This window comes from Cyrtonyx montezumae, unplaced genomic scaffold (assembly GCF_038088225.1).
Source record: "Cyrtonyx montezumae isolate F1298 unplaced genomic scaffold, pur_monq_1.0 scaffold_17, whole genome shotgun sequence".
Lineage (NCBI taxonomy): Eukaryota > Metazoa > Chordata > Aves > Galliformes > Odontophoridae > Cyrtonyx > Cyrtonyx montezumae.
In genome coordinates, this window is record NW_027071903.1 from 5,775,507 (window position 1) to 5,801,888 (window position 26,382).

General features: G+C 42.0%; 4 protein-coding genes across 4 annotated transcripts in view; 3 read left to right on the forward strand and 1 right to left on the reverse strand.

Moving 5' to 3' along the window:
- BEAN1 (brain expressed associated with NEDD4 1) overlaps positions 1–6,143 on the forward strand; it is a 39,133-nt gene extending 32,990 nt beyond the window's left edge. Inside the window, exon 6 of the mRNA XM_065733140.1 lies at positions 5,253–6,143. Within this exon, the coding sequence (XP_065589212.1) occupies positions 5,253–5,604 (352 nt within the window). The 3' untranslated portion in view covers positions 5,605–6,143. The remainder of the gene's footprint in view (positions 1–5,252) is intronic.
- CMTM3 (CKLF like MARVEL transmembrane domain containing 3) overlaps positions 1–26,382 on the forward strand; it is a 73,000-nt gene that overhangs the window by 35,352 nt on the left and 11,266 nt on the right. The window lies entirely within an intron of this gene.
- LOC136046545 (uncharacterized) lies at positions 8,955–12,678 on the forward strand. The gene is made up of 2 exons (XM_065733141.1): positions 8,955–9,276; positions 9,853–12,678. The coding sequence occupies exons 1-2, from the start codon at positions 8,971–8,973 to the stop codon at positions 11,332–11,334; spliced, it is 1,788 nt and encodes a 595-aa protein (XP_065589213.1). The 5' UTR covers positions 8,955–8,970; the 3' UTR covers positions 11,335–12,678.
- Positions 16,482–26,374, reverse strand: TK2 (thymidine kinase 2). The gene is made up of 10 exons (XM_065733142.1): positions 26,224–26,374; positions 26,008–26,045; positions 25,774–25,848; positions 24,763–24,816; positions 23,241–23,330; positions 21,545–21,618; positions 18,741–18,829; positions 18,331–18,410; positions 17,746–17,826; positions 16,482–17,376 (listed from the first exon to the last, which is right to left on the reverse strand). The coding sequence occupies exons 1-10, from the start codon at positions 26,342–26,344 to the stop codon at positions 17,278–17,280; spliced, it is 801 nt and encodes a 266-aa protein (XP_065589214.1). The 5' UTR covers positions 26,345–26,374; the 3' UTR covers positions 16,482–17,277.

Genomic DNA, 26,382 nt, shown 5'->3' on the forward strand with positions numbered 1-26,382 from the left:
TACATTTTACCTTAGATTTAGAGCAATATCATGCACTGAGTTTTGTCACTAGCTTGCCATAGTTGCGAGCAGTTACAGAAAAGGCCTGTGGTCAATTTGTCTTGACAACCCCCATCCACAGACATGCTCTTAGGGTAATTAATGATTTTCTAATGAATCTGAGAACTCAGTGAACATCTGTCAGATTGATTTTACATGAGTTGTAGAAAGGAAAAATAAAAACAAAATAAAATGGGCATGAACTTACCGCTTTCAAGATATTAAGGGTCCCCAACACTTTGAGGTGGTATTTTAATAAACAAATACATTCTGGCTGCCACTTTAAGAATTAAATAAAGTGAATAACTGAGACAAAGGAACATGAAATTATTTGCTATTGTATGAAAATAATGATTAATAAATGACTAATCAAGCAGAATTTGAAATAGTTTGTAAATGGACCTATATCCCAAATGGAAAATATTAATATAAAGAATAAACCTAAGAAAACACGATGCCTCTTGAGATATGCCACTGTAAGAGCAGTTCAGCCAACAAAAGTAACCTTTTCTCACAGGAGTTACACAGTTTCTTTCTTAGGCAAAAACATCAAGTAAGTATCCTTGGTGGTGTTCTCACCATAGCTTAAACCTGTCAATGCACATATTTTCCAGGAGAGTATTCATGTTTACCATCATTAAAAGTCAGCAGCTCATCAGCAAAACTGAAACAACAGAGGAGCAATTTTAGTAGAGTCGCAACACATAACAGATGAAGAAAACAAAAGGACATCTATCTCACTGTTTCATTCCCCAGATTTGCCTTTTATTCATTAGCTCCTGACTATGACTTAAAAAATTATCTGTGTAGAACCTTCTTCTTTCCCCAGGGAGTAGGTCATAATTTATGAATGACAGAGAATTAAGTAAAATGGTTTGTGTTTTGTTAGCAATACAACTTTCTAATGCTTATTGGAAGGAGACCAAGCAAATTTATTAAGTTATTTTTCAGTCCCCCAAACAATCCAAGTCAACAAAGTCAGCTTGAAGAGCCACTGTATTTAAGTTATGTTCTCTTCTTTGCAGGTCACACTTAGATTCAGCATGATGGAGTTAAAAGGCATCAGTCCTCTTTCCCTTTCCTAGCATTATTACTCCTTCAAAACTCAATAGCATAATCTGTGATGACAGTGAAGTTATTTTTACAAGAAACAGGGCAAAGAAACATAGACAGCAGCACATATCAGTGTCAGTAACCTTATCTTGCCTGTCTGTAAGGCACCATGAACCTTAAGGTACTATAACTGGGGGGAAAAAAAAACAGTTTGAAGTGAATTCACCACAAGTGCTACATACACCCGAGGAGGGCTTTCTATGCCTTAAAAAGAGACAAATGATGTTGAAGAGAAGCAGTATAACACGTTCCTGTAGTCCATTACTAAGTTATGGTAACAAAGTACTTTCTGAAAGCACTTGTTTTTTTGGTCTGAAGGGATTTTCCTTGTGAGTGTTGTACTAACATCAAACACCAGGCATTTTCCATGTGAGCGACAACTTCTCAGAACTGAATCCCAGATAAAATGACTATCAATGTATTTTTTGCAAGAAGCTAAGCAAGCATTTTTGGTTCCACACTGAAATCATGCAGCTGAAAATGCAAGAGAATAGAGCTTGCATGATTTCAGTGTGAAACCAAAACGAAAAAGAGTGGGAGCAGCAGAGCATGGGACACTTCCCTTTAGCGTCATGGACACTGGCTCATGTTGAAGCCACAGCTCTATACAGGTCCAAACTCTACAGCTGCCAACATCTCGGCTAGAAACAACAAAACTAGTTACTGTACTTAAATGATATGCATATAACTATAAATTTAATATAAGGAATGATCATTACTGATTGTTATCGATACAGTGGTTCCTGTTAGTGGTAGCCCTCATTATACAGCATCGGTTCCTCTTGCCCCCTTTGGAACTGGGGTCCATACTGGATTACAGGGAGGCAGCTCCTTTATGTCTGTCCCAGATTACTCTGGTTGCAAGTAAAAATAAAGAAACCTCAAAGCTATGTCAAAAGCTCAGAGTACACTGCAGAAACTTTGAGACTACAGGTGCAATGCTTTGAAGAGAATATAGAAAACTTAAGTATCCAGATCATAAACTGCTAATGCAATACAAGAGTTTACCTTAAAAACAAGCTACTGGAATGATTTGTAATTGCCTTCCTCACCATAAAGTACTGCCATGAGCTATAAGTTCCTTAACTGAAAAGAGATGTATTCATTATCCATTCTAAACAAGAAGAAAATAACACTATACAAAATCATAGAATCTTTTCAGTTGGAAGGGCCCAACTCCCCTGCAATGAACAGGGACACCAACAGCTCAGTCAGGTGCTCAGAGCCCAGTCCAGCCTTACCATGAATGTCTCCAGGGACTGGGCTTCCATCACCTCTCTGGGCAACCTGTACCAGTGCTTCACCGCCCTTACTGTTAAAAACATCTTCCTTTTATCCAAGCTAAATCTCCTCTTTGAGATTGAAACCATTTCCCCTTGTATAACAACAGACCCTACAAGTCAGTCTGCTCAAGTCTGTCCCCTTCCTTCTTATAGACCCCCTGTGAATACTGGAAGGCTGCTATCAGGTCTCACTAGAGACTTTTCTTCTCCAGGCTGAACCTGTTCCAGGTTTCTCAGCCTGTCCTCATAGGAGTGGTGTTCCATCCATCCATCCCTTGGATCGTTTGTTTGCATATATTGATATTTGATATTGATATTTGGAACAAAACACCAAAATGACAGGTTTTAAATACCATAATTTGCCACCTATGTGTCTTGATGCATAAAGGTCTCCTTCACAAAGACCATTTCAGTATTTATCTCGCTAGGCACGTTAGTTTTACAGAGCTGAGCTATAGTCCATGAAAGATATCAAATTAAATCCAAGGGAAAGAAACGCAGATGATCAGATAACAGCAGTGAGCAGAAGGCTCACACTGTGCCCATTCTCCTTCAGGTCAGTGGCAGATTCTGGGCGCTGGGCCCAGGCCCAGAATCAGCAGACAGAGAGGCTTCTTCCTTTTTGCAGCTCAGCAAAGGGATTCGCAATTTTCCACCTCAAAACTCAGATTACTGTGGGCTTTCCAAAACCAGAACTCTTTTCCCTCTTTTGCTATGGTAACAGGACCCAGCAGGTGCTATTCATTAGCCTGATTAAATCAGTCAAAACCAGTGGAAAGATTTCAAATAAATGAACTGTGCTTTAGGTCAGCAAAATGTAAATTAAGTAAAGATGCAGTTCAGAGGTAGTAATCCTGCAAACAGAGATTCTTCCTTGATTCTCAGTCTCTAACTGAAGTCTAAAATCTTGTAAAAGAGCAGCATGTTCACTTGGAAGTTGCAGTGGGCTTAGTGGAGACTGGACTTCAATCTCTTCCACATGCTGTATAAAAACAATTCAGCTTGTTCCTGAAGCACCTAGCTGCCTTCTCAGGACCTTCAGAGCACAGAGCCATGCTTTTAAATTCTGATGGAGAAGTCAGGATTTTCTAATCTGCATTCAAAACTGTTGACCTCATGAATATAAAAAAAGATAAAAAAGGATAAAAATAAAAGCACCTCTGGATATTTGAGTGGTTTGTTAAGATAGTGCTAAGATACCCCTTCCTTACTGAAAAATTTCTCTCCCCCCAAAACCATTTTCACCACGCACTCGTGGAACAATAGCATCAAAGCACTCTGAAGGAAAGGTTTGAACGAGTGCAGCAGGATGCTTCTAAGGCAAGGGCCTCTGTGGCTGATTTCAACAGGTTTAAGTTCTCTGTAACTGATTTGAGCTGCCCTGCTGCTAGTCACTTATAATCTACAAGCAGGGTTTATTAGCTTGGGTTTAGCCTGGCAGCAATGCAATTACAGGGGCAGAGAGACTGCCTGCAGTCCACTGGGAGGACATGTGCTAAATATCCTATGTTTCAGGAAATATTTGAGATCTTAATAGCTAGCTCTGCAGTTACTGCAGTTAAGGAAATGGGTTCTTAATTTGCCTGGCTCCAGCAGAATTGTTTTTCAGGTCAACTGATTGGGAGAAGAGTGGGAGATTTTGGCAGTGGAGAGGGTTTCTGCCTTTTTTTTTTTTTTTTTTTAATAGGAACCATTTTTGCCTCAATCTAATTAAAAATGGTCCTGAAACAATTAAACAAAGCAGTCATAAGTAAAGCAGGTCCAACGCTTAAAACATGATGCTATGCCTCTTAATCAATTTTGCCTGCATAGACAGTGAGCTCAGAACCTTCCTTCAAACCACTACACCTGGGATGGTCTGATAGGAGAAACAGAGTCAGCTGTTTTCTGGACAAACGGGTGATGCTAGGGCAGCCAGGTGGGGGACCCTCCAGGTAAGGGGCCAGAAGCACTGCTCAGCAGAGCCCAGCTCAGCACCAGGCTGCCAGCCCAGCAGGCTGATCTGCTCTAACACCAGGGCAGCAACGCCTCAGTGCAGGTGGAGTAAGGAGGCAACAGTCTCCCCTGGCTCTATCTTAATGGCACAAAGCCTGGACAGTCCTGAGCTGGCTCTGCACAGTAATCCCACAGACTGGTCTTCCTTGCGTTACTCCAATTTAGGAGGAGCGCAGTGGGGACTCTGATGAGTCTCAGAATGGTCAGCATGAGTCTGTCAAAATTATTCATCACAGCTCTGCACCTCCGCAAGGAATCCTGCTGTCCTGCAAGTACAGATCCACAACCCAGACAGCCCACCTGTGGCTTCAGACTGAGTACAGACAGAAGGATGTCCTAAGGACTTGTGAGTCAGGAAGGCGGGATTTAGTAAAGTAGTCCATCTAAAGCTCTTTGTACCTTCTTTTCATAACTGAAAAAAAAGGCAACACTGCTTTTTCCCCACCCTTTCTTAAGTTTGTCCCTTGCAAAGAGCTGAGATGTAGGCTGAACCCTGCTGCAGGGCCAGCAGTGCAACACCGGGCATAGGTACAACAGGCAAGCAGAGCCAGGCTCAGCACAGGTGCAGTGCTGCAGCCACAGCTGTGCTTCTGACAGCATCTGAGTTTCCCCAAGACCTCAAGGATTATCCTCAGGTGCCTGGAGATGTGCTTTTAAGTGATAAACTCTCAAGTGCCTAACATGGCAGGGTGAGCGAGGATGTGGGCTGAGGAACCACTAGACGATCCTTTCCTTCTCACTTTACCTGCCCCTGTTACACTGACAAGAATGTACTGTGGCATTTTTCACAGGAATCTAATGAAAAATTTGTTTTTCTTTCAGCTATGATGAATGCGTGGGGCCAGGAGCAACGCAAATATATATTCCTACAGATGATCCCCCCCCATATTCCCTTACGGACCCCTGTCAAAGAAATGAAATATCCATAAACATCAGCCTGGAGGAGGAGGAAGAAGCGTCAGGGACTGCAGGGCAGGCAGCATGCCATGCCACCAGGCTACAGGGCTGGCAGCAGCCAGTCCCATCCATCTCTTTGTCATCACTCCCCACAGAGGCTGCTCCTTGCTACGAAGCCGTGGTGCGTGAGCACAACATCCCCATCCCGCTGGTGCCAGTGGAAGTACTGAAAAACTCTCCCTCTGACTATCAGACCGTTCTGAGCCAAATCCTGTGAATAAAAGGGGCTTTGTCCTTCCAGCTTTCTGAAAAACTCAGACTGAAAAAAAACCAACACTTAAATGGAAGAATAAAGCCTCTTAAAGTTTTACCTATTTTATATCTTTACTAAGGGATGTAACGGGATCGTTTTTTTTATTTTTTACAGTGAATTTTGAAAGTTTACCTGAATTTCCCTCTTTGTGCTTCAAAGCGTTCCATGGTGTCACACAGCACAGAAAAGCAGCAGTGGTGCATCTGGCCTTCCTGAAGCATATCAGATCTCACTGCTGGTGCCACTCAGTGTACATATATGTTATCCAATCAAGTTTACTCCTCGATTTTATGGTAATTTGCATGCTTTAGAGCAGAAGGGAGGAGAAGAGCATTTTGTTGTCTTTGTAGGCGTCAGTAGTACACTTTATCCAGTGTCTTGGCAACAAAGCGTTTTTTTTAATTCTTTTTCTAAATATGTATACCCATAGACAGAAACAGAACACAGCCTGCAAAACATTATCAGCACCGTACGGGAGCCAAATAAAAAGAGGAATCTTTTGATACCTGTGTTTTTTCTTCAGATACCCCAGCCAGTTCCAAAACCTGCAGCAAATGTTTCTCAAAGGTGAGGAGCAAGCAGTGGGGGTGGCAGTAGCTGCCCCAGCACCAGCTATGTCAAGGGCACCACGCCCAGCTGCATGCGGCCCCAGGGCTGCACATCACTTGCTTGGCATAGGTGGACAGCACCTGGAACGCCAGCAGCTGCTCCATGCTGCTTCCCATCCCACTGCCTACACTGTCAGGCACTTCAGTTATGAGTCTATAGGATTAAGAAAGGACCCTGACCTCCAGTAACTGAAGAAGCATGAGGTGAATAGTCAATGCTGGCTTTGGCACACTCAGTAACAGAGAACCTCACTTTGTACAGAAGCTCCTCATATTAGACACGGCCCTCCTCGCTGACATTTTGCTATTCACACTAGCCCTAGTTCATAGGCTTGGGCTTCTCACACACTCTTCTGATGGATGCTCGCAGGAGCAGCAGAAGGAACCCACAGAAATGAGTTTCATCTTGCATGGTGCATATGGTCTCCACTTAAGGATCTCAACCAAGCACTCGTCAGCACAGTTGTCAGAGGCACATCTGCATTAGATCTTAGAGATTCTTGCTGAAAAAATGTACAATTTTTACTCTGCTAAAATGGACTTCAGGTTATTCCCTCACTAAGGATAAGTAAAAAGGAGTAGATGTAAACATGTAACTGTGTTTAACAGCAATCATCCATACTGGTAAAATTACATTTCAATTTTCTGTAAATACTAAATAATTTCCAACTGTAATCATTACTGAACACTCCAAAGATTGATGCAAATATAATGAATATATAGTGGGGAAGTAATCATTTGGTTATGTTCTGTACATCATACCATTGCTGAGTCATATGCACATGATGGGATCAGATAAGTAAGCATTTTTTTCCAAGCAGATAACAGTAAGTATGCGTTTTGCTAAAACAAAAGAAATCTTTCACAGATCTCCAAAGTTTCCAATGTGTTACACCCAGAGCAACAAAAACTCACAATTTTGTACTGCAAAATAAGCTGGTGGGCACTGCAGAATCTAGACTACATTCAGTATGTGTAATTTAATGCATGAAGTACCAGTGGAGACCATTCTGTGGCACACAAAGTATCCTGCAATAAGAGACAGAACTCTGCACTACACCAGGGCCAGAAGAGAAAACCAACACAGAAGTTTAGTAGCCAGTTTTATTGGCAGGAAGATAAGAAGCAAAAGGAAGCACAGAGGTTACAGGACACGTAACGCGGACAGACCAGAACTGTGGGCTGCTGCTGGGGGCTGGAGAGGGAATCTAGCAAGCATCAGAAGGTAAATGTGATTTTGGTTTTTGAGCATGTGTTTTTCCTACCTGTACAACAAAGCTGAAGGCTCTGCTGAAGGCAGGCCATTCACAAGTGTCTGCTGTGTTATACAAATACTTCCAGTTTCTGTGTGTTCTGGGCAGTGCTTCTGTTGGGCTGACATGGATTTCAGGCCCTGACACTACCTTTATATCAGAGGAAAATAATTTGATTTTACAGAATAAATCAATTTTAAGCAGACTTCTGATGAAAATGGGAGATTTATATTTTATGTCACGATAGAAATACTTTCCTAAAATTACAGTAGAGTGAATCAAAGTCGTTCCTCGTGTGAGGACAGGCAGTACCACCACGCAGGCTGTACGGCAGCACCAACAGCCGCTGCTCCCTGCGCTGTGCCGCACTGTGGGGCGGTCACCCACTGTCACACAGCACAGAGGGTGCAGTGGGACTCACCCATCCCAACAACCAACCAAAGCACACCGAAAAATGTCAGCAAAATGGACAGAGCACTTCAAGAGTAAAAGTCAGATCCCATTAAACTCAGAAGAAATTCAAAGCCTCTTATCAGACTTCCTCCTGAACTCTGGCATCACTGTAACAGTAATCCTAAGACCAAGCTGAACGTAGGCCTTGTGTTCATGACATGATTAATAGGACGCAGACTGTTTGGATATGCTGTTTCTCACCCGCAAGACAACAGCGCTGTAATTCTGTAGACATCTCCTCTTAGTATATAGATCTTTGCATACACCTTTTAGTAACGAACATACACACACTCAGTACAGCCTCTGTGCTTTCATGGTGCCAGTGTCACTCTGAGGCACTTCAGGAAGCATTGGAAACCACCACAAACACATCCAGAGGGACCTCGGAGAATCACTACAGCGCAGTGACCTTGAGACAGCGAGGACGACGACAATGTTTCCAACAAAACCCTTAAGCACAGCAAGATACACTGTATTTCCTGAGCACGGACCCCAGACGGGCTGCCAGAAATTCCAACTGGGGAAACAGACTCCGCACAGTTACAGTCACAGACTCCCACGAGCTCGGCCCAACGAGGGGCAGTGCAGGCCGGGCGGCCGCTAACGGCTCCGGGCCATCGCCCACGCGCAAACCCCACAGGAGCGTTCTGCGACGACGCGCGGCCGCGGAATGAAAGGAGGCCGTTCATCCGCAGCAGCAGCACGCGGATCCCACGGGGCCCTCGTGGCCACACGGACCCACGGAGAAAAAATCGAGGCCGCCTTACCTCAGCTCGGAGTCCACCGCGCCGCCGCCCTCACACGACCACGACGACCGCGCCGCCGCCACGCGCTTCCCGCTCTCGGGTGACACCGCCCCCGCAGCGCTGCCCGACGGCCGCCAGGGGGCGCGCCCCTCCGCCTTTCGCTTTCGGTTCGCGGCCGCCCGCCCCGCGCACGGACGGCCGGGCCGGGCCTCCGGCGGGAGGGGAGGGGCGGGGCGTGGAGGGGCGGAGGGAGGGCGGCCCCGCGGCGCCATGGAGGAGCCGGCGGCCGAGGAGGAGGAGGGGGTGCTGCGGGACTACGTGGCCTACTACGCGGCCCGGGGAGCGGAGGGGCGGCTGGCGGCGTGCGACGAGGCCGCCCTGAAGGCGAGGGCGCGGCGGCTGCCGGAGCGGCGGGGCGCGCTGGACGTGCGCGGCGTGGCCGAGCGGTGCCGGAGGGCCCGAGGGCGGCGGGGCGGCAGCGTGCTGCGGGACCTGCTGAAGGCGCTGGAGGTCCTGGAGCTGCTCTGCGTCAACTTGCTGCTGTCGCCGTGGAGGAAGGAGATCAGGTCGCTGAAGGTAGGCGGCACGGCCTTCCCCGGGGCCGGGGAGAGATCTGAAAAGAGCTCGTTTCAGAAGGGTGCTTTCAAAGTGACCTAATTCTGGGAAAGCAAAGCTAGAGCAGAACTCTGAATCACTGATAAAGAAAACGATACGTTCCTGTCACCCGTTAAAAAATAGGAGGAACACCTCTTTAGGAAAAGTTAAACCTTAGTGATTGATTCCACCAGTCCTCTGTTGAAAAGGTCTTCTTGTTCTTCAGTGGAAGACAAGACTCGCATCTGAATTCTCCAGTTTGATCAAAATGATTCTTTCCCTCTCCTTTCCTGCATATTGATGCTCTTGGCTGCTACCTTAATGGTTTTAAACTGGCATAACATCCCTGAAATTACTCTGCTACAGCAAGCAGGCGAGAGGCTGACAAAATGACACAGTTAGAAAAGCCTCACTCGAATTCAAAATCCAAACTTCCAAAAAATAGTTTTTAAAAAGATTGAAGTAATTTTGGAAGTAGTTTTGTTCTTATGGAGTCTTTCACGCTTCCCCCGTCCCCACCCCCAAAATGTTCATCTGTTTTTCACTGTTCTGTTTCAGACGTTCACGGGCAATTTTGTCTACTATGTTCAATCTGTGCTCCCAGATGACATAGTAAAAACAGTACTGGAGAAAATAGGTTACATTGCAACAACAGCAACAGAGTTTTCACTTGTCAGAAAGAGAAACAATGAGGAAACAAAGCAGACTGCCTTTGAAATATTCCTGGCAAGGATCGAGTGTGAAACCATCCTCGAAATGACAAATGAAGAAAAACACAGCGACTTGGAGAAGACCTTGCAGAAGAGATCACAAATGCACTGGCAGCATGAAAATAAGGACAAAGAGGATCAGACGCCTCAGAGAGAAGAGACTGAGAATCCAGAAAACAAAGAAAATAGCGAAACATCTTTGTGCCTTGCTACTCAACAGAAGCCTTCAACTAATAGCAGTACGTCCTTTGAAGCCGCTCGGAATGTTCAGATCAAAGATGACATGCCTCACTTAGCACTAACTCAATCCACTAACAGGGCTCAGGAACACCAAAGGCAAGTCATTAACACGGTACACTTTCCGGGCAAATGCTCAGACAGCGAGGACTTCTTGATCAAATATAGTGACATTGTCATAAGACAAACACCTATTTTCAGTGAGACTCTTTCTCCAGAAGCTTTTGAAAGAAAGCCAAGAGCCAGCCTAAGCGAGGACTGTGTTTTGTCACTCTCTGCACAGCCAGCTGCAGATGAGCTGTGGTCGGTGCCGCTCTCACCAGGAGCGAGCGGTCCACCAGCCTTTGCAATATTTGCTGACGGCGTTTGTGACCGTAAGAACTCTGAAGAGTATGAAGCTCAAGGAGTCCCCGAAGAATCGATCGAAGCAAAAATTAATGATGCTATAAACTGCGTAGACCCAGACCCTGCAGACAAACCCAGTGAGCTGAAGTCGCTGCCATACGAGGATGTCTCATCTGTCCAAAACTGCAGCATCCCTAGGGAAGAGGAAGTCTGTGATCTGTCATTAACCTTCACAAAACTACAAGTCAAGGACACTCAGGAAGATCTGATGTATCCAATAGAGGAAACTGGGCACCCTGAGTCACTCTCACGTGCAAGGACAAGTGACAGGAATATAAGAGAACTGAATCATTCCAGAATGAAATGCACATACTCAACTAATGCTGAAAGGCAGAGCAGAGCAGCTGCATTTATTGAGCCATCTTCAGATCTGTGCTGTACTGCTGGGAGCTTGGAGGAGCCCACTAGTAGTTCTGAAGGCAAGAGACTACTAATGGATAATGCACGCAGGGCTTCTGAGTGCTTCAGGCACATCAGAGAGCCCCCTAATCCCACCTACATTCCACCACAAAGTATTGATGTACGGTCTCCAAGCAGAATAAGCACCAGTCCACAGGGCAGAAGGAACCTCTTGCAGCCTGACAGTGAATCCAGTGAAGTAAAACCAGAGAACTATAATTTAAAAGTAAACGAAATCCAGGAGCCTTATGTTATTATTGACAAAACTGACCACGGAATGTTGTGCTAGCACACTTGATTCTAACAGTGCTTTTTATTTGCAATTTGCCTGGGGTTTCCCTGCCCTAGCTGTGGCCTTGATCATCTTTTCAAAGGAGATAATTAGCTTTGACAAAGCTAATCATAAATAAACAAAAACACCACTACTCTCGGACAGTAAATATTGAAGTAATTGAGCAAATTCTTAATGGCTCTTTCCTCATGAAATCACTCCATTTAATTCATTAACCAGATTCCATCTGGCTCTAATTAATGCCTGAGGTCTATTTTTAGAATATGGCATGCTGTACAGTGACAGGAACAGGTAAATATTTCTAAACTGGAAGGCTCTATAGTGTTAGAAACACTGCTGGAGTGTACTTCTGTTAATCGTGGCATTCCTGTGAGGCTGTGTTCTGAGCTAATCTTTCCCCTATGTTCAGTTTAAAGATAAGCTTAGAAAATTAGCATTCCTCTAAATTAGTATAAATTGTTTGTACCTGACTTTCATCCTCCCAAAATGTTAAGAGGAGCAGGTGGATTATACTGGAAAAGCCTCAGGAGCTAAAATGGAAGACCTGCTTTTTGCACAAACTGATGGAGTTCTGTCATCACCCAATTCCAGCACAGTAGGAGGAACACAGCTTTGACTGAACAAACACCAAATGACAAGACTTCAGCTTTGGATGGTGTTAAGGGGTTGGGAGAAAAAGGTATTACAAGTTTGCATACAGAAACTAGTATTTCTGCACTGGGTCTGGCTGAGATGAAGTTAACTATCTTAATAGCAGCTATGTGGTGGTGTGTTTAGGATTAGTAGCTAAAATTGTTGATACTGCACTTGCATTCTGGCTGTTGCTGAACAGCGCTTGCACAGCTTCAATGCCTTCTCTTCCTCACTCTGGCCTCCACTCCAGTGGTGGTGGGCAAGAAACTGGCAGCTGGAACAGCTGACCAGATTTAGCCAAAGATATTCATACCATATAACATCATGCTCAGCAATAAAACTGGGGTAAGAGAAGTTTTTGGTTTGTGGCTTCTTTTTGTCTACCTTTACATCACTTGTTCTTTTTTTCCTCCCCTCTTCCTTTCACTAATTAAATCTATCTCAAACCAAATTCTTGCTTTTGCTCTTCTGTTTCTCCTGTTGTGCAGGAGGTTGAGCAAACCAGCTGTGTAGGTGCTTAGCTGCTCACTAAGTCAACCCACCACAGCCTCCTTGCTCCTTCAAGTATTTATCTGTTCTTCCTAAGCATTTTAGTTTTTATAAGATGCATTTTTCCCCCTGTGGGGGTTATTAAAATTGCATTTTAAATAGCATGTTGTGTCAAATATTCAGGAAATCTTAATTAAGAACTGCAAAATCCCCTTCTCATCACAAATAAAGATGTCTTACAAGTATTTTGCTGACCACCAGCACTATAGATCCGTGTACCTAATGTGCCATTTTAATCTTTGCTGTAGCAAACAGCGTATACAAGAGTATTTAATAGCAAGTTACATATTAAAAAAACACTAAAGTTGGTTTCCCAAGAAACTAAAGACAGCCACTTGAAATAAACCACATGAACAGCCAAGCTGCACAAAATGTATGGAACACAGAACGGATATGTTCTGAGACTCTACTTTTTGTTAATGCTTTTGTATCTGGATTGAGGCAGAACCTCCATGGTAGATTACCAGGACTGCTAAGTATGCATCCGGCCTGCATTTGGAGGGAGAGCTGCTATCCACTTGAAACACTTACAGATGCTTTCAATCAATTTTCTTTCTGCTGCAAGGACACCTTTACCTTTTCTTCCTGTACAAATAGTAGGCTCCTAAGGTCTTGTACTAGAAGGTACTTCCACTTGCAAATCTGTATGGTCTCTACAGACACCAGCTTTACAGATACCTGTGAAGAAACTGGATTTGAAAAACAGCTGAAAGAAAAAACAAGACATATTTAATATGCGTTTGGCATCAGCCCTCCATACAACTGCTTCTGCGTGGGCACGGTACCAAGAACAGGGTTTAAAATCCTTGTAAATACAATTAGATCTGAGAGACAGACAGAAGGGAGAGCATGATTTCTGACCCCGTGTGATAGTGCCCTCCTGTCCCTGCTGCTATTGACCAGTACACCTCTGCTTAGCTAATTAACTTAAAGAAGAGCAACCACTTAAGCAGTACTGTTAGCCTGCAAGAGAGCTGCGTGAGCCTCTTTGTAAAGAAGGGTGATTTGTGTTTGTGAAATGTGTGCCTATCCCCTTGTGAGCTGTCAACTTTAATTGTGCTACAGCTGGCCCTGATTGTCAATGAATTGAATGGGGATTTACTGACTGTTTTTATGTCTTTCCATCAGAGACACAGGGCCAGCTCTGTTCCCAAATTTATATGCTACACACAACCACTCAGAATGGCTCAGCTTTCCCAAGCATGGGATTAGAGAAATTCTCTTTTGATCAGTGCAGACACAGAGCTTAGGCACCAGACCCAGGAGCTGGCTGATATTACTCCATTGCACTACTTCTCCCTGACGGGTCTATTTAAATAGTTGTTTTCCCTCCTCTTAAAATTCATATCACACATACATCCTTGTCCTGTCTAGAGCTCAACAAACACAGTTTGGCTTCATAATCAACTTTCTGGGTTTTTTTTGTTTTTAAAGCCAATAATGTAAACTAACTTTCAGCACAAAGACAAACAGAGCATACAGGCACTGAATGAACAAACAATTACAATTTGCTTCAAATTACAAATGAAGATCTTAAAATACAACTTGTCTGCTGAGACATAAACAAAAGCATACTTAAGAGGGACTGAGAAGGGCATGCAAAGATAAATGTCTCTGTTGTTCAGAGTGGTCTCCAAACAAGCAAAAGAAAAAACATAAAACCAAACAACCCACACGATTTCTAAAATATCACATTTATTTATTTAACTTCATGTGTATCTGAACACTGTGAGAGTTATAACCAGTAACCCACCATCATCACTAGAGGCTCCATCCAGTGAAAGTTAATTGGCACTGTTCTCTTAAGAGACACAGCTGATAAATCCTAAAAGTTTCCTTTTCACAGCATTAAACAATATAATCTCCTACAGTGAGTACGGAAATGGAACAGAATACAGCAGCATGTGCAGAGAAGCTCACTTCCAGCTCAGTATTTATTGTGGGCAGATGTGAGGGAGAAATAAATTATTTATCAGACAGGAGGTTCACCTCAAAAATAAATACAACCTAGTAGCATGGTACCAGAGTAAAAACCAGAGCTCCTCTACTGTATCACACCTGCCTGACTTCTGTACGTGTTCAGAGAGAACACTCTTAAAGCTGTATGTCTACACAACAGTTAATCCTCATCCTAACATAACACAAAAAAATATTACAAGCCAGTTTCTCTTACAAAACAAACAACAAAAACCAGATAAATGGCACCTGGACTACACACAAGATTATATTTAGGTTGGAATTAATCTTGGAACTACTAGCTTTTTGTTCTGAGACTAAACTTGTTGACAGCTTGCAACTGTTAGCCCCCTCAAATGCTGAGGAAAAAAAGAAGTAAAAAACCATAATCCTCACCTGACTTTTACCTGCTTTAGAAATGCACAGTAATTACTTCAACCTCCATACTCTACAGGAACAAGTCCTCAGACAGGACAGTAACTTGCTAGGAGAGCCATTATTTGCAAGAGCACACAGAGCTTCAAGTCTGAACATTTTAATTGCAACTGATGGCAGAATACCCAGACTCTGCAGGAGGAAGAGCACTGAAAAAGAGATGTTGGATTAGTTCCTGGTGTTGGCAGTAGTTCTGCATGCTAATTACACCAGTGAGCACAATTATCATCAAGGCTTCTTAGAACCTACAGTTTTGGACATTCACCTCTGAAAAGTTTAATCAAATAAGCAAGATTTAAACATCCTCCCCATGCCAGGAAAGAGCACACAGAAGGCCAGATGAAGAAAATGCAAATGTTTAACATTTTGATTTTTGCCAGACTCTCTGTCTCTTCAAGTCAGTTCATGTGCTGCTCCCAGATGTTACTGACTGCCAGGACACCTCAAACAGAATAGAGTAAATACTAAAAGTCCAGAAAACATATCCATCCAGATGAGGTATGCAATATGCAAAAGAGCTAATCAGTTCTCACACAGCTTGTAGTTTAGATGTGGAACTCACTGTGACAGGATATTACGTCAAAATGCTCATAAAGTGACAAGTTTCCAGAAGAAAATTCCACCGTGGGCCATTAAAGAGAAACGTATAGCTCAGGAAACCAGAAAAAGCCTGGAAGAATTTTAATGGCAAATGATCACTTTTTCTGAAATGGTTTACATGCTGTTCCAGGCTCTCGAGGTAAGGGGAAACTGTACCACAAAGGCTAACCGACCCACCACACCCATTGTTGAGAGGTGCTAAATTACTAGCATTTTCTGTACAGCAGAATTAAGTGTTTCTTCTCTGGACTGCCAGGCTAGCGTGCAGAATACACACCACTGGCTTCTACAACTCTCAATCAGACTGCAATGAACAACAATCTGCAGACAACTAAAACAGACAGAGCTATTTCTAGAGCTTTTTTCTTCTCTAAGAGACAAAAAGAACTTTGAAAGTTTAACAGAATGTCTCCAGAATGATCACTATTCCTGTACAAATAAGCTTCCATAAGATAATTATTTAATACATAAAACCCTACTTTTAAGCTAGAATTCTAAACCTTTAAAACAGAACTGAATCAAGTTCACAAGCTTCAGCATACTAATGTAGCACTCACTTGGAAACACTCTGCGCACTGATTATTTCTAAGTTGCACTGATTTAAAAAATAAGTAAATAAATACCCCACTAGAAGAAATAAACTGCATCTCCTGACTTGGAAAAAGCTGCAGTCATTTCATCTACAGCTATCTTCAGGTACATACAGCTACCATAAAACCACAAAATAAAAAAAGTGAGGTAACACATGAAAAAGCCAAGTAACTGAAAATTATGGTCAATAAGTTACAGATGTTCAAGCAGTAAGCAGTGGAAGACAACATTCAAGAGGGAAAAGTAGAAATAAAGAGCACCTCAACACATAAGCAAATAACCCCAAGAATTAAACACCCATTACATTTCTCTCTTTCCCAAGCCACAATAAAATGATCAAGGTATATACTCAAAGAACCATTTGTATATTTCTTTATAATAAATAAAGAGCAACTCAAATATTTAAGAACCCAGAGCAGTTAAGAAATCAATTATTTTTAGTAGTTGTATCGCCATTTGAAAGGAAATGCAGAGTTCCAAACACATTGTATTTTCACCAGTCCTCAGCTCAGCTATAAGAAGACAATTTCATGAAAACAAAGCCCCTTTAAAAACTCAGCCTAGAAAAACCCTCAGAACCACCATGCAATCAGTCTCAAAAACTATCTAACTATCCTTTTTCCACTGAATTTCACGGAACTATGGTAACACATAAGTTACGTTCAGAACTACAGCTGCATTGTGATGCATTGTAAAGCAGAAGAAAATGAGTTCAATGAAATGCACTGTACCAGTGCAGGCAGAATTATAGAAAGAACCCCTACACACCCTATTCTGACACAAGCAGAGCTGTTTAACAAAGCCATCTGAACGTGATGCACAACAGGGCATCCCTCCTCTTGCACGGAACTGCTTTTTAAACCACAAAAACAGAACTGTCATGGGAGGAAAGAAAAGGGCTATTTTATAGGAAACAGCAGTGAAATGGAAACGAGAAGACACATTTTAACAAAATAGAACTGACTCAGTAAAGTCGACTGAGAACCTAAAAACTTGGAATGGAACTGGATCATACTCTGTTTATGATTTGTGCCTGTACATTTCGTAGTGAGAAATTCACAACACCCTACAAGGCACAACTCTAAAGCAGAAACCATTAAACTCAAAAGTTTTACAAATATTCAACATTGTCCCTGTATCAGACTTTATAAACTTAAAAATACAACCATAAGTTTTCTATAAATGCTGCTGCATATTATATGGGTTTAGTATTTGGTCCCGGTTTTCTTCATACTTTTCTATCATTTTCTGCATGTCATGGTCAGCTCCAATAACCTTCAAAACAAAAACATTAATGTTACAAATAATTACATCATAATATATATTTGCTTCTGAGCAAAACAGAACTATCACTGAAGCACTCCTAAAAAACTGTCCAATTAGTTCTCCATTCAGAATTTGGCTTTCACTGGAAAGCTGTGTGTCTGATCCTGCTGCACAACACAAATGAACACCCCACAAATTCCACCTCAGAGTTACAGATCAGACTTCCACTAGACACAGTGGACGGCTACAAATGTTTTTTTCTCGAGTTATTAACAAAGCACCTTCATTTAGTTTAATTAACGTTCTTATTATTTAAAGAACACAATGCCACTCCCCTCCCCAACACGTTTATCTGGTTATTTCTAAAATTATACTTACAAGCACTGGGCAGGAAACTTTAAATAGCGTATGCTTAATGAGCCACTCTTCATAGAGCTGATGAATAGCTTCTAAATATTCCTAGAAAAGAGGCATTCAAATTACACACAACACCACCACAACAGTCAGCCACAGCACACAGATTCCTAAAACAACACTTGCAGAAGTCAGCACGCATGACAGATCATTTTTGTACAGTAAATCAAAATGACACAGCGAGGGAATGGAACAGGCTGCCCAGGGAGGCAGTGCAGTCACCATCCCTGGAGGGTGTCAAGAAAAGGGCAGATGTCACACGGAGTGACACGGCCTAGAGCAGTGACAGGCACGGGCTGACAGCTGGACTGGATGACCCTAGAGATCTTTCCAACCTTAATGATTCTACAACTCTAAATACTGAAGTTTTAATTTGCAAAGGAAATAATGGAGTACCTCATGTTGGAAAGGGCCCCCAAGAATCACTAAGTCCAACTCCTCTGGGCAGTAAAATTTTGAGGTACACTCGAGATGTGATTTTAGTATCTAGATCAGCATTATTATGTTTTTATGCTCACTGAAGCCACATATATTGAAGGAACTCTTTACCAGAGGAATGATTTTCTCTTCTTCTCTACATCTTCTCTTTAATCTCTCAAAACAAACTTCAGGAGATGTCTGCAGGTAAACTGTCATTAAAAAACAAACAAACAAACAAACAGGAAAAAAAAGCTATGCAGCTATATATAAGGATAAGCTTTAAAAGCAAAGAGGAAACTACACAAACCATGGAAGGAAAGGGTCCTGATTCAGGTACCACCACTCAACCTCCCCCTTTGGTGTTACTGCTAATCAGTCCATGAAGTATCAGAGCACCAGGCAGCATGAATGCAAAGCATCACAGATGCTATCATAATCAATAAAGTGACTATTTAAAGCCGAAGAAAAAATAAATTTTTCACCTTACAATAAAGAAACCACCCACAAACATGCCCAACCAGTTCCCATCAAAATTTTACCAATCAAATCAACGGAAACATCAGTGTTCTTCTGGATCCAGTCAAACCATTCAGTCAGGACAACATAATCCACCTCTGGCATCTTCCCACTGCACAAACATAAAGGTCATCATTCATTAAACAACACACAAAGATCAGTTCTAAACTCATTTGGACTGCTTTTACTTTTTCTAAATCTGACTAGAACTAATTTCTATTTATTCCAGCATATGACCAATAAGAACACAAACATTAATAGCATTATAAAGCAGACATTGTACAAAAGTTCAATCTTTTACTTTATCTGAAAATGCTTAATAGCATAAATTTCTATCTTTACCAGTTAAAAAAATCTTCCCTACTACAGTTAAGAAATAGTTACTTAGTGAGTAAGAAGAAAAAAACATTACATTGACACGCATGCTAAGATAATAAATGAATATCAACTGTCTTTGATACTCAAGTTGTTTATGTCAGGTCCATTTCAAATACACCTGAACCAGAAGGGCTTGACTGACTAAGGAGCACTGACAATTCATTATAGAAACCAAACAAAAGAGCAGTGGAAAAAAATAAGTAATTTTATTTATTTTTGTGATGTTATTAAGAATTGCTTATTATATTTTCACTGGTATTAGAGTCTTCGCATATTGCCATATTCCTAAATACTCAAACAGTGTTAGTTTTGGATTATTTTGTCTTCAAAATGAATTACAGTAAGCCATACTCCACACTCTTTCCTAAATGTCTGTAACTGAAATACAGGGGAAGAAAAAGATCCTATTTAGAGACTCCTGGTCTTCCCAGCTGAATAATTAAGATCAATTGCAATGTTTTAAGTGGCACTGAAGAAATGATTCCACAGGTTTCCTCAACCATTCTCTTGGCAACATCTTTTGATCACTTGCTTCACCATTCCTAAAGGGTACACCCTCAATTCTGCACTGATCTCTCCTGCACACAACATGCCTCTGCCCCTCTGTCAGCCCCCTGGATAATCACATGAGGATTCCTGGTCTGGTTCAAGGTCCATAAAGATGTAAGTTTTGCTGCATCTCTTTGAGAAGTCTGCTGACATTTGAATCCTACCAAGGTTTTATTGCAAAATTAAACAAATGGAAATAGCTATATATCAAAAATAACTAGGAACTTGTGAGGGTCAAAGTAAATTGTTCAGGCTTACCCTAAAAAATATCATATATACTCACGTGCACGCATTCAAAATTCTTCTACAGTTTTACACCTAACGTGAGCACGTGTTTCAGTGCTAACCTCAGATGTGCAATCACAAGAACTTGGACACTCGTGTATCTGTGCATGCCAGAGAAGCTCTCAGCAATTGCTCACAATTTAAGCTTTCCATCACCATGGTAAATCTTATTCTATTTCTCTCTCTGGGAAAAAGCCTGCAAAGCCAAAACACAAATCCTGAGTGACACTGGATCAAAGAAGAGCTGGGATCCCTGATATTCCACTGCTCTCCATCCCTTACTTAAACTAAACATTCACCTAGAACAGGATTTGTATAGTCTTGCTTTGATAGCAAGGGATTCTTCCCCTTGTTTTATGTATAATCCTTTTACATGCACTTGTATTTTGGTCTGCTATTGGTACCATCAGCTGGCTTCCCATCAGCTGTAACAAAACAAAGCAGGTGCCTTCTGTCCAACACTAAGGAGCACTAAAGCTATGAGACATCCATAATGCCCTTCAAATTTTTATTACAAAATTAATACACAGAGCTGGCACCTGCACACTTAGCCTTAGTTTCTTTTGGGACAAAAGCTATCTGTCTGCAGAGAAAAACACATCACTAATTAAAAACAAGGAAGACATTCCATTTACATTTCCACTGTACACAGACAGAGTAAATAATGTCTCTTCCTGTTCCTGTTTGCCTCACATCTGACTGTCTCGCAGTAACTTTCACACCAGCTTCATAGCTGACCAGAAGACTATGAAGCACAGATGCCATCTTGTGGCACGCACCTGCTCTCCCTGAAGACAAAGTTAAGAAACTGGTTTTGTCCCTTGAGACCACTGAAAAAGCCATTAAAACAGCACCACATATTTTGAATACACAATCAGCATTATAAAAAAAAAATACCAGTTCTGGTTCCTGCACTATTTTATTTAGTATGGGGCTGGTGAGACTAGGTAGAGTGCTTGTGCTATCTGAGACCACAGTATTACTCCCCAGAACAAAATAACCTCGGATAGACTTGAGTGCCCACACACACTGCAAGGCTGGGAGGAAGGGCCCAGTTCAGACACTGACATTTACAGATCAGCAGTTCTCCCTCTTTACTTAACAGTTGACCAAAGGGTTTCAGTCAGTATTGATCCTACAAATCCTGATCCTAAGCCACAGCACGTGAGAGCTGGAAGGCTTGTTGCTCGAGTTCCTGCTTGCAAAGCACAACAATCCTGGATGCTAGGTTTGGTAATACCATCTAGTTCTCTCTCTCTCCTGCAGTATTTTTCTTTATAACTCCATTTTTTAATTTTTTTTTAATCTATTCTGTACATGCTTGCTTTGATTTATTCAGCTGGAGAGCAGATAAATGTAATAAATGGTTTTATAAATACTAAAACATTCTAAACTCATCATCATTTCTGAAGAATGCTCACATCTGGCCCGGATCCTATGGACCTGGATCTACCAGCAGACAGCACACCCCATATGAAGCACTATGCCACCCCAACAAAAAGCTAACCAAAAGCAGACTGCTCACATACAAAATTACCAAAGAAATCATTGATTATTGATTTTTTTTTTCATTTTATTAAGCAAAGAAAATAAAGTAGAAAACAAAACACCATACCTTCTATACAAATTTTCTACAAAAATATATTTTGCACTGTGAATAGATCTCTCCATCATTCTCACTGGGGAAACCTAGAAAATAAAATTCAACAGTCACCAACCAGTTTACATTTTTTCAGCATCTGTGTCTCTTGAAGCTCATCGTTTCCTGTATATTATGAAATACATAACATTATCAGATCTTCCAAATCTTGAGATTAAAAAAAAATAAAAACAATCACTGGGGAAGGAACACAAAAACTATTATTAATTGCAATTGTGGTCACTACAGTGCTAAACATCTACATAACTAAATTGTTATACATAAACAAGTTTTGAGGTAACCACAGCAGTACTCCACTCAGAAGCTGAAGTTAAGAAGGGACACAAAATAAGCAGCAACCAACTTAGGATTTACACAGCAGTACTGCTGCTACCTGAATGCTGCCATCTTCAGGTGTATTACCGTGTCAATAGTGCAGACCTTACAGCAGAAAAATAATAACACAGATCTGAAGTTCTATTTTCTTGGTAAGTTTGCTTTCCTCTCCACAGATGCAAAAGAAATACCCTGATTCTAACTCAAAAAACTTATTACATGAACAATCTTAGGGCCTAAGTGTCCTACAGTCAGGGAATAGAAAAATACAGCACAGAGTCTGTCAAAAGGTGTTCAAAGGACAGAGAAACAAACAGATCTTGATTAGAAGGAAGATAATGTGAATTAAGACAGAGAAAGAAAAAAGACAAAAAAACAAGAGGGCAAACCATCTGAAATGGTAAGAAAAGTAAGTACTTTTCTTAACAGCAGACTTGAAGCCACATGGTTTTCTTATAAGAGATGTGTTTGGTGTTTTTTGTTGCTGCTGTTCAGACAAAGGACCTTAGTTCTACTTGTTGAGCCTAAATAGTCAATATTCAAAGTTTTAACACACAACATTGTATCCAGTTTTCAAATCCAATCCAGCAGCATCTTCCTTTGAAATAGACACTGGTTGATTTTATTTTATTTTCTTCTCAGCCAGAGTAGCATCTAAATGCCTTTTGCAACATCCTTGGCACCTCTAATGAATGTGGCAATGCGCAGATTAAATGTTAAATGTTAAATCTGTGAGCTTTCAGGTTTATCTGAGTTAATGGATATCTAAGCAGAAGCCCAAGAAAACTGTCTGCAAAATAATAGCTTGAAGTTATGCGTGACACACGCGTGACACTGGCACAGGCTGCCCAGGGGGGTTGTGGAGTCTCCTTCTCTGGAGATACTCACGACCCGCCTGGACGCCTACCTGTGTGACCTGGTGTAGGGAACTGCTTTGGCAGGGGGTTGGACTCCATGATCCCCTGAGGTCCCTTCCAACCCCTACGATTCTATGATTCCATGAAATGAAGCAGAAGAGAATTTTAGTGGAAGCATTTTGGAGAAACACAAGAAGCAAAAGCTAAATCTGTGCTAAACAGTGTGGAATACCTTCATGACAATGCATGCCAAAGGTCAGTGTGATGAAGATGCTGCTGCACACATAGCTCTTAAGGGTGCTGGAAAAGAAGCGTGTGCAGAGTTTGTGATATGTGCATCATCAGTGCATACTCACTGCAGGAACAAAGAAAGAATGCACAGAGAACCCTAATCTTTTGATGCAAGATTAAATTCTTATTCATAACCACATCTTATCAACAATAACACATTAAGCTAAAAGAACAATATATTTATTTACCATTGGTCTGGTATGCTGCTCCAACATTGTAAGCTGTATGTAAGTCTGTAAGGTTATCCCCCATCTTGAAGCATCCTGGTACATTAAGCCCTGGGGTTTGAGATGGAAGCAAGACAAAGGCTTTGGATTCTTTGTTTGGTTCTGTGGTTTGCTTTTTTATTATTATTTTTTATAAGGATGTGGAAAAAAAAAAGTTGTATACTTCATAAACTACATCAGAATCACTAAAAAATACCATAAAGCTGTCAATACGTTTTGAATTAAGCAATCATTTGTGCTCCACAATGCACAGCTAAGAACTACAGCCATGGCCCTTATGACATGAGGCAGGTGGAACGGCCACTGACACCAACAGGAATTTCTTTCTCTGCATCTGGAACAGCCAGGACCAAGGCACAGTTCATTTAAAACAGTTCAAATATATTTACTAATTAAACAATGCTAACATATTTCTGTGCAGTCTCAGACTCAGTACAACCAAGTCCAACCAGAAAAGCATATACAATTCCTGTAAGCATGACCTGGGCCCCAGAAAAGGTCTTTTAACACAGACCATTACAGTTGCTTCTCCCCAAGGGACCCTCAAGGCATTTCTCAATTGTTTTCTGCAACTTCTCAGATTCTTCTTCTCATTCCTTCAACTTCTCCAGTACTGCACATCAGTCTATCCCGAAGTGCAGAAATAAATTACCACTCTGACCTCCTTCCTTCCCTGTCCACAACCAGAACAAAAAACTAATCTCAAGACAGACTGCTGTGATTAGACACGACACAGCCCAGCGTGATTTCCCTTTTCATAACAAGGAAAGCATCAGCAGCTCCTAGATGGGAAAACTGACTTTTCTACAGGAACTATGCTAGCAGTAATGGCATCAGATACGTGTTCAGGCACACATGGGTAGGGCTGTACCCACAATGCTGTGTGTGACAGCAAATTCCACATGAGTTTGAGCACAGATACACATCTAACAATGTGATTTCAACAATGGAGGTGATCACCCAAGCACGGAAGGCTGACATCACATACCATTCAAACCATTCCAGACAAGAATTATCCAGATACGGTCAGAGCACTCAGATCATTGTCACATTTGTGCTCCGAGGCTGTGACCAAACTGCAAGGAACGGCAACTACCCAAAAGACAAAAGGAGCTCTCAATGCCCAGAACTGAACCTTCCACACTGTTGGCAGTTGAACAATATTCATAAATCAGATGCTGCTCACTTTCTGCCTTAGCACAGTTCCAGCACTTGGAAAGCAGGCAGGCACGCTGTCCCTCAGCACTGAGCCATGTGAAGACCAACTGGTAACCTCTGCTGAAACCAGACTTTATAAAAAACGTGTCCATTACCTGCACGTCTTTATCACAGTAAAAAAACTCTTTCTGCATCACAAAGCATTATTTTTTGCTCTATGAGATCATGCCCACACCTCCCTTAACAGTTTCAGTGACTCATAAGAAGTCCTCCTCAGTGTATTTCTAAAAGAACTGCCATCGCTGAATTTGTTTCTGTTGCTTACCAGGATATTATGACCACGAACATTCCTCCATTTACTCACTGGTTCTGTCAAAACCTTATTAAAAAAAAAAAACATCCCATGTTAAACATACTTAAGATTTGAAATAAATTCCTGATCTTACAATGCTGCAACTACCTTTAATAAGTACTTGTTTAATAAGTCAGAGTATTCAGGACATGTACTGAAAAGCTCACCCCCCTTTAGTTAACAGCAGTGAATCCTGAAATACAAAATGTAATGATAAACAAAAAAATGGACAAGAATCATTTCCATACTATTATTTTCATATCACCAAAGCAAGCCTTTGTTTTGATTACATAATCCTGTATTTAATTTCACTTTTCAAAGCATTTATCAATCTGATGTAGAAAGAATGGTTAGCTGATAATTGATTGTATTTCATTTCAACATCCTACTCATTTCTTCATGAAATATTTCACATGGGATAACATTTATTAGCAAAGGAACAGGAAATTATAATGCTATTCGAATGCTTTTATTTTTGCCATCTAAAAAACAACACGCATTCCAAAGTTCAATAACGTTTACAATCAATCAGAACAGCTTCTGCCTACCATAAAAGCCCCATCTGTTCCCTGAGGGTCTGAAACTCCAGCAGCACCACTCAGTGAGGTCAGTTAACTGAGTTTTTAAACAATACTGCACTGAATGCAAATTATCATTTGGGTTAATAATTCTTTATTCCAGATGGATCGTTAACAAAAAATATCTGCAAACCCAGCATTCCCATGTGGAACTCCAAGACCTTTTATCAAATTTGTTCCCAGATCCATCAGAAGAATTATTAACCATATACTACAAATCTCTTCCACAATTTGGCAATGAATGGGAGGAGGCAGCACATGGCTGAAGGTGTGCAGCCATACAAGCACTGCCTCACAGCCTGCTGCTGCTGGCTCTGTACCTAAGAAAGGACAACAGCTCTAAGTTAGCTGTGCTTCTGCCAAAGCAAACAGTCACTGCACGACGTAAACAACACAAACCCAGTACCTCGATGCTGGTAGTTTGTGCAAAATAATCCAGGCACGTTGTTTTCCCACTTGCAATATTCCCCTCGATGCATATCTGACAAAATAAATAAATAAACATTACTGCTTTTAAGAACTGTGCTACTGCGAAGGAGTAAAGAGCACACGCACACAGCACTGACACTGCTCCGCACTGCGGCGATAAAGGCACAGCCACTGCGCGCATCAGATGCCGCTCTGAACAGCAAATACTCACAACGGTCTTTTTATCATCTTCTTTTATCAGATGCTTATCTAAAACGGGAACAAAAATAAAACAAAAAGCGAGTTACGACCAGGAAGGAAAGCTACACACCAGCTTTACTGTGCGCCTTTAAACGCGAGCCCCTCCGCACCCCACAGGCCCCGCTTCAGCGCGGCGCGGGGCGACCGACGGAGCACGGAGCGGGCCCGGCACCGCCCGCACACTTACAGGCGCCGCTCCCGCCCGGCCCGGGCCGGCCCCGCAGCGCCAGGCCGCCCACCGAGCAGCTCCCCGCCGCCGCACCGCTCCTGAGGCCGCGCCCGGCCCAGGCCGCTCCCAGCCGCCACATCGCCCATCCCCGCCGCCGCGCCGCTCCTGCGGCCGCCC

Excerpts from the sequence above, each read along its gene's own strand:
- LOC136046545 (XM_065733141.1), top strand. The coding sequence starts at position 8,971 with ATGGAGGAGCCGGCGGCCGAGGAGGAGGAGGGGGTGCTGCGGGACTAC. Across the intron at positions 9,277-9,852 it reads AGGAGATCAGGTCGCTGAAG|ACGTTCACGGGCAATTTTGT; the intron begins GTAGGCGGCACG and ends GTTCTGTTTCAG.
- TK2 (XM_065733142.1), bottom strand. The coding sequence starts at position 26,344 with ATGTGGCGGCTGGGAGCGGCCTGGGCCGGGCGCGGCCTCAGGAGCGGT. Across the intron at positions 17,827-18,330 it reads AAGAGAAAATCATTCCTCTG|GAATATTTAGAAGCTATTCA; the intron begins GTAAAGAGTTCC and ends CCTCTTTTCTAG. Across the intron at positions 17,377-17,745 it reads AAGTTTCCTGCCCAGTGCTT|GTTATTGGAGCTGACCATGA; the intron begins GTAAGTATAATT and ends TTTGTTTTGAAG.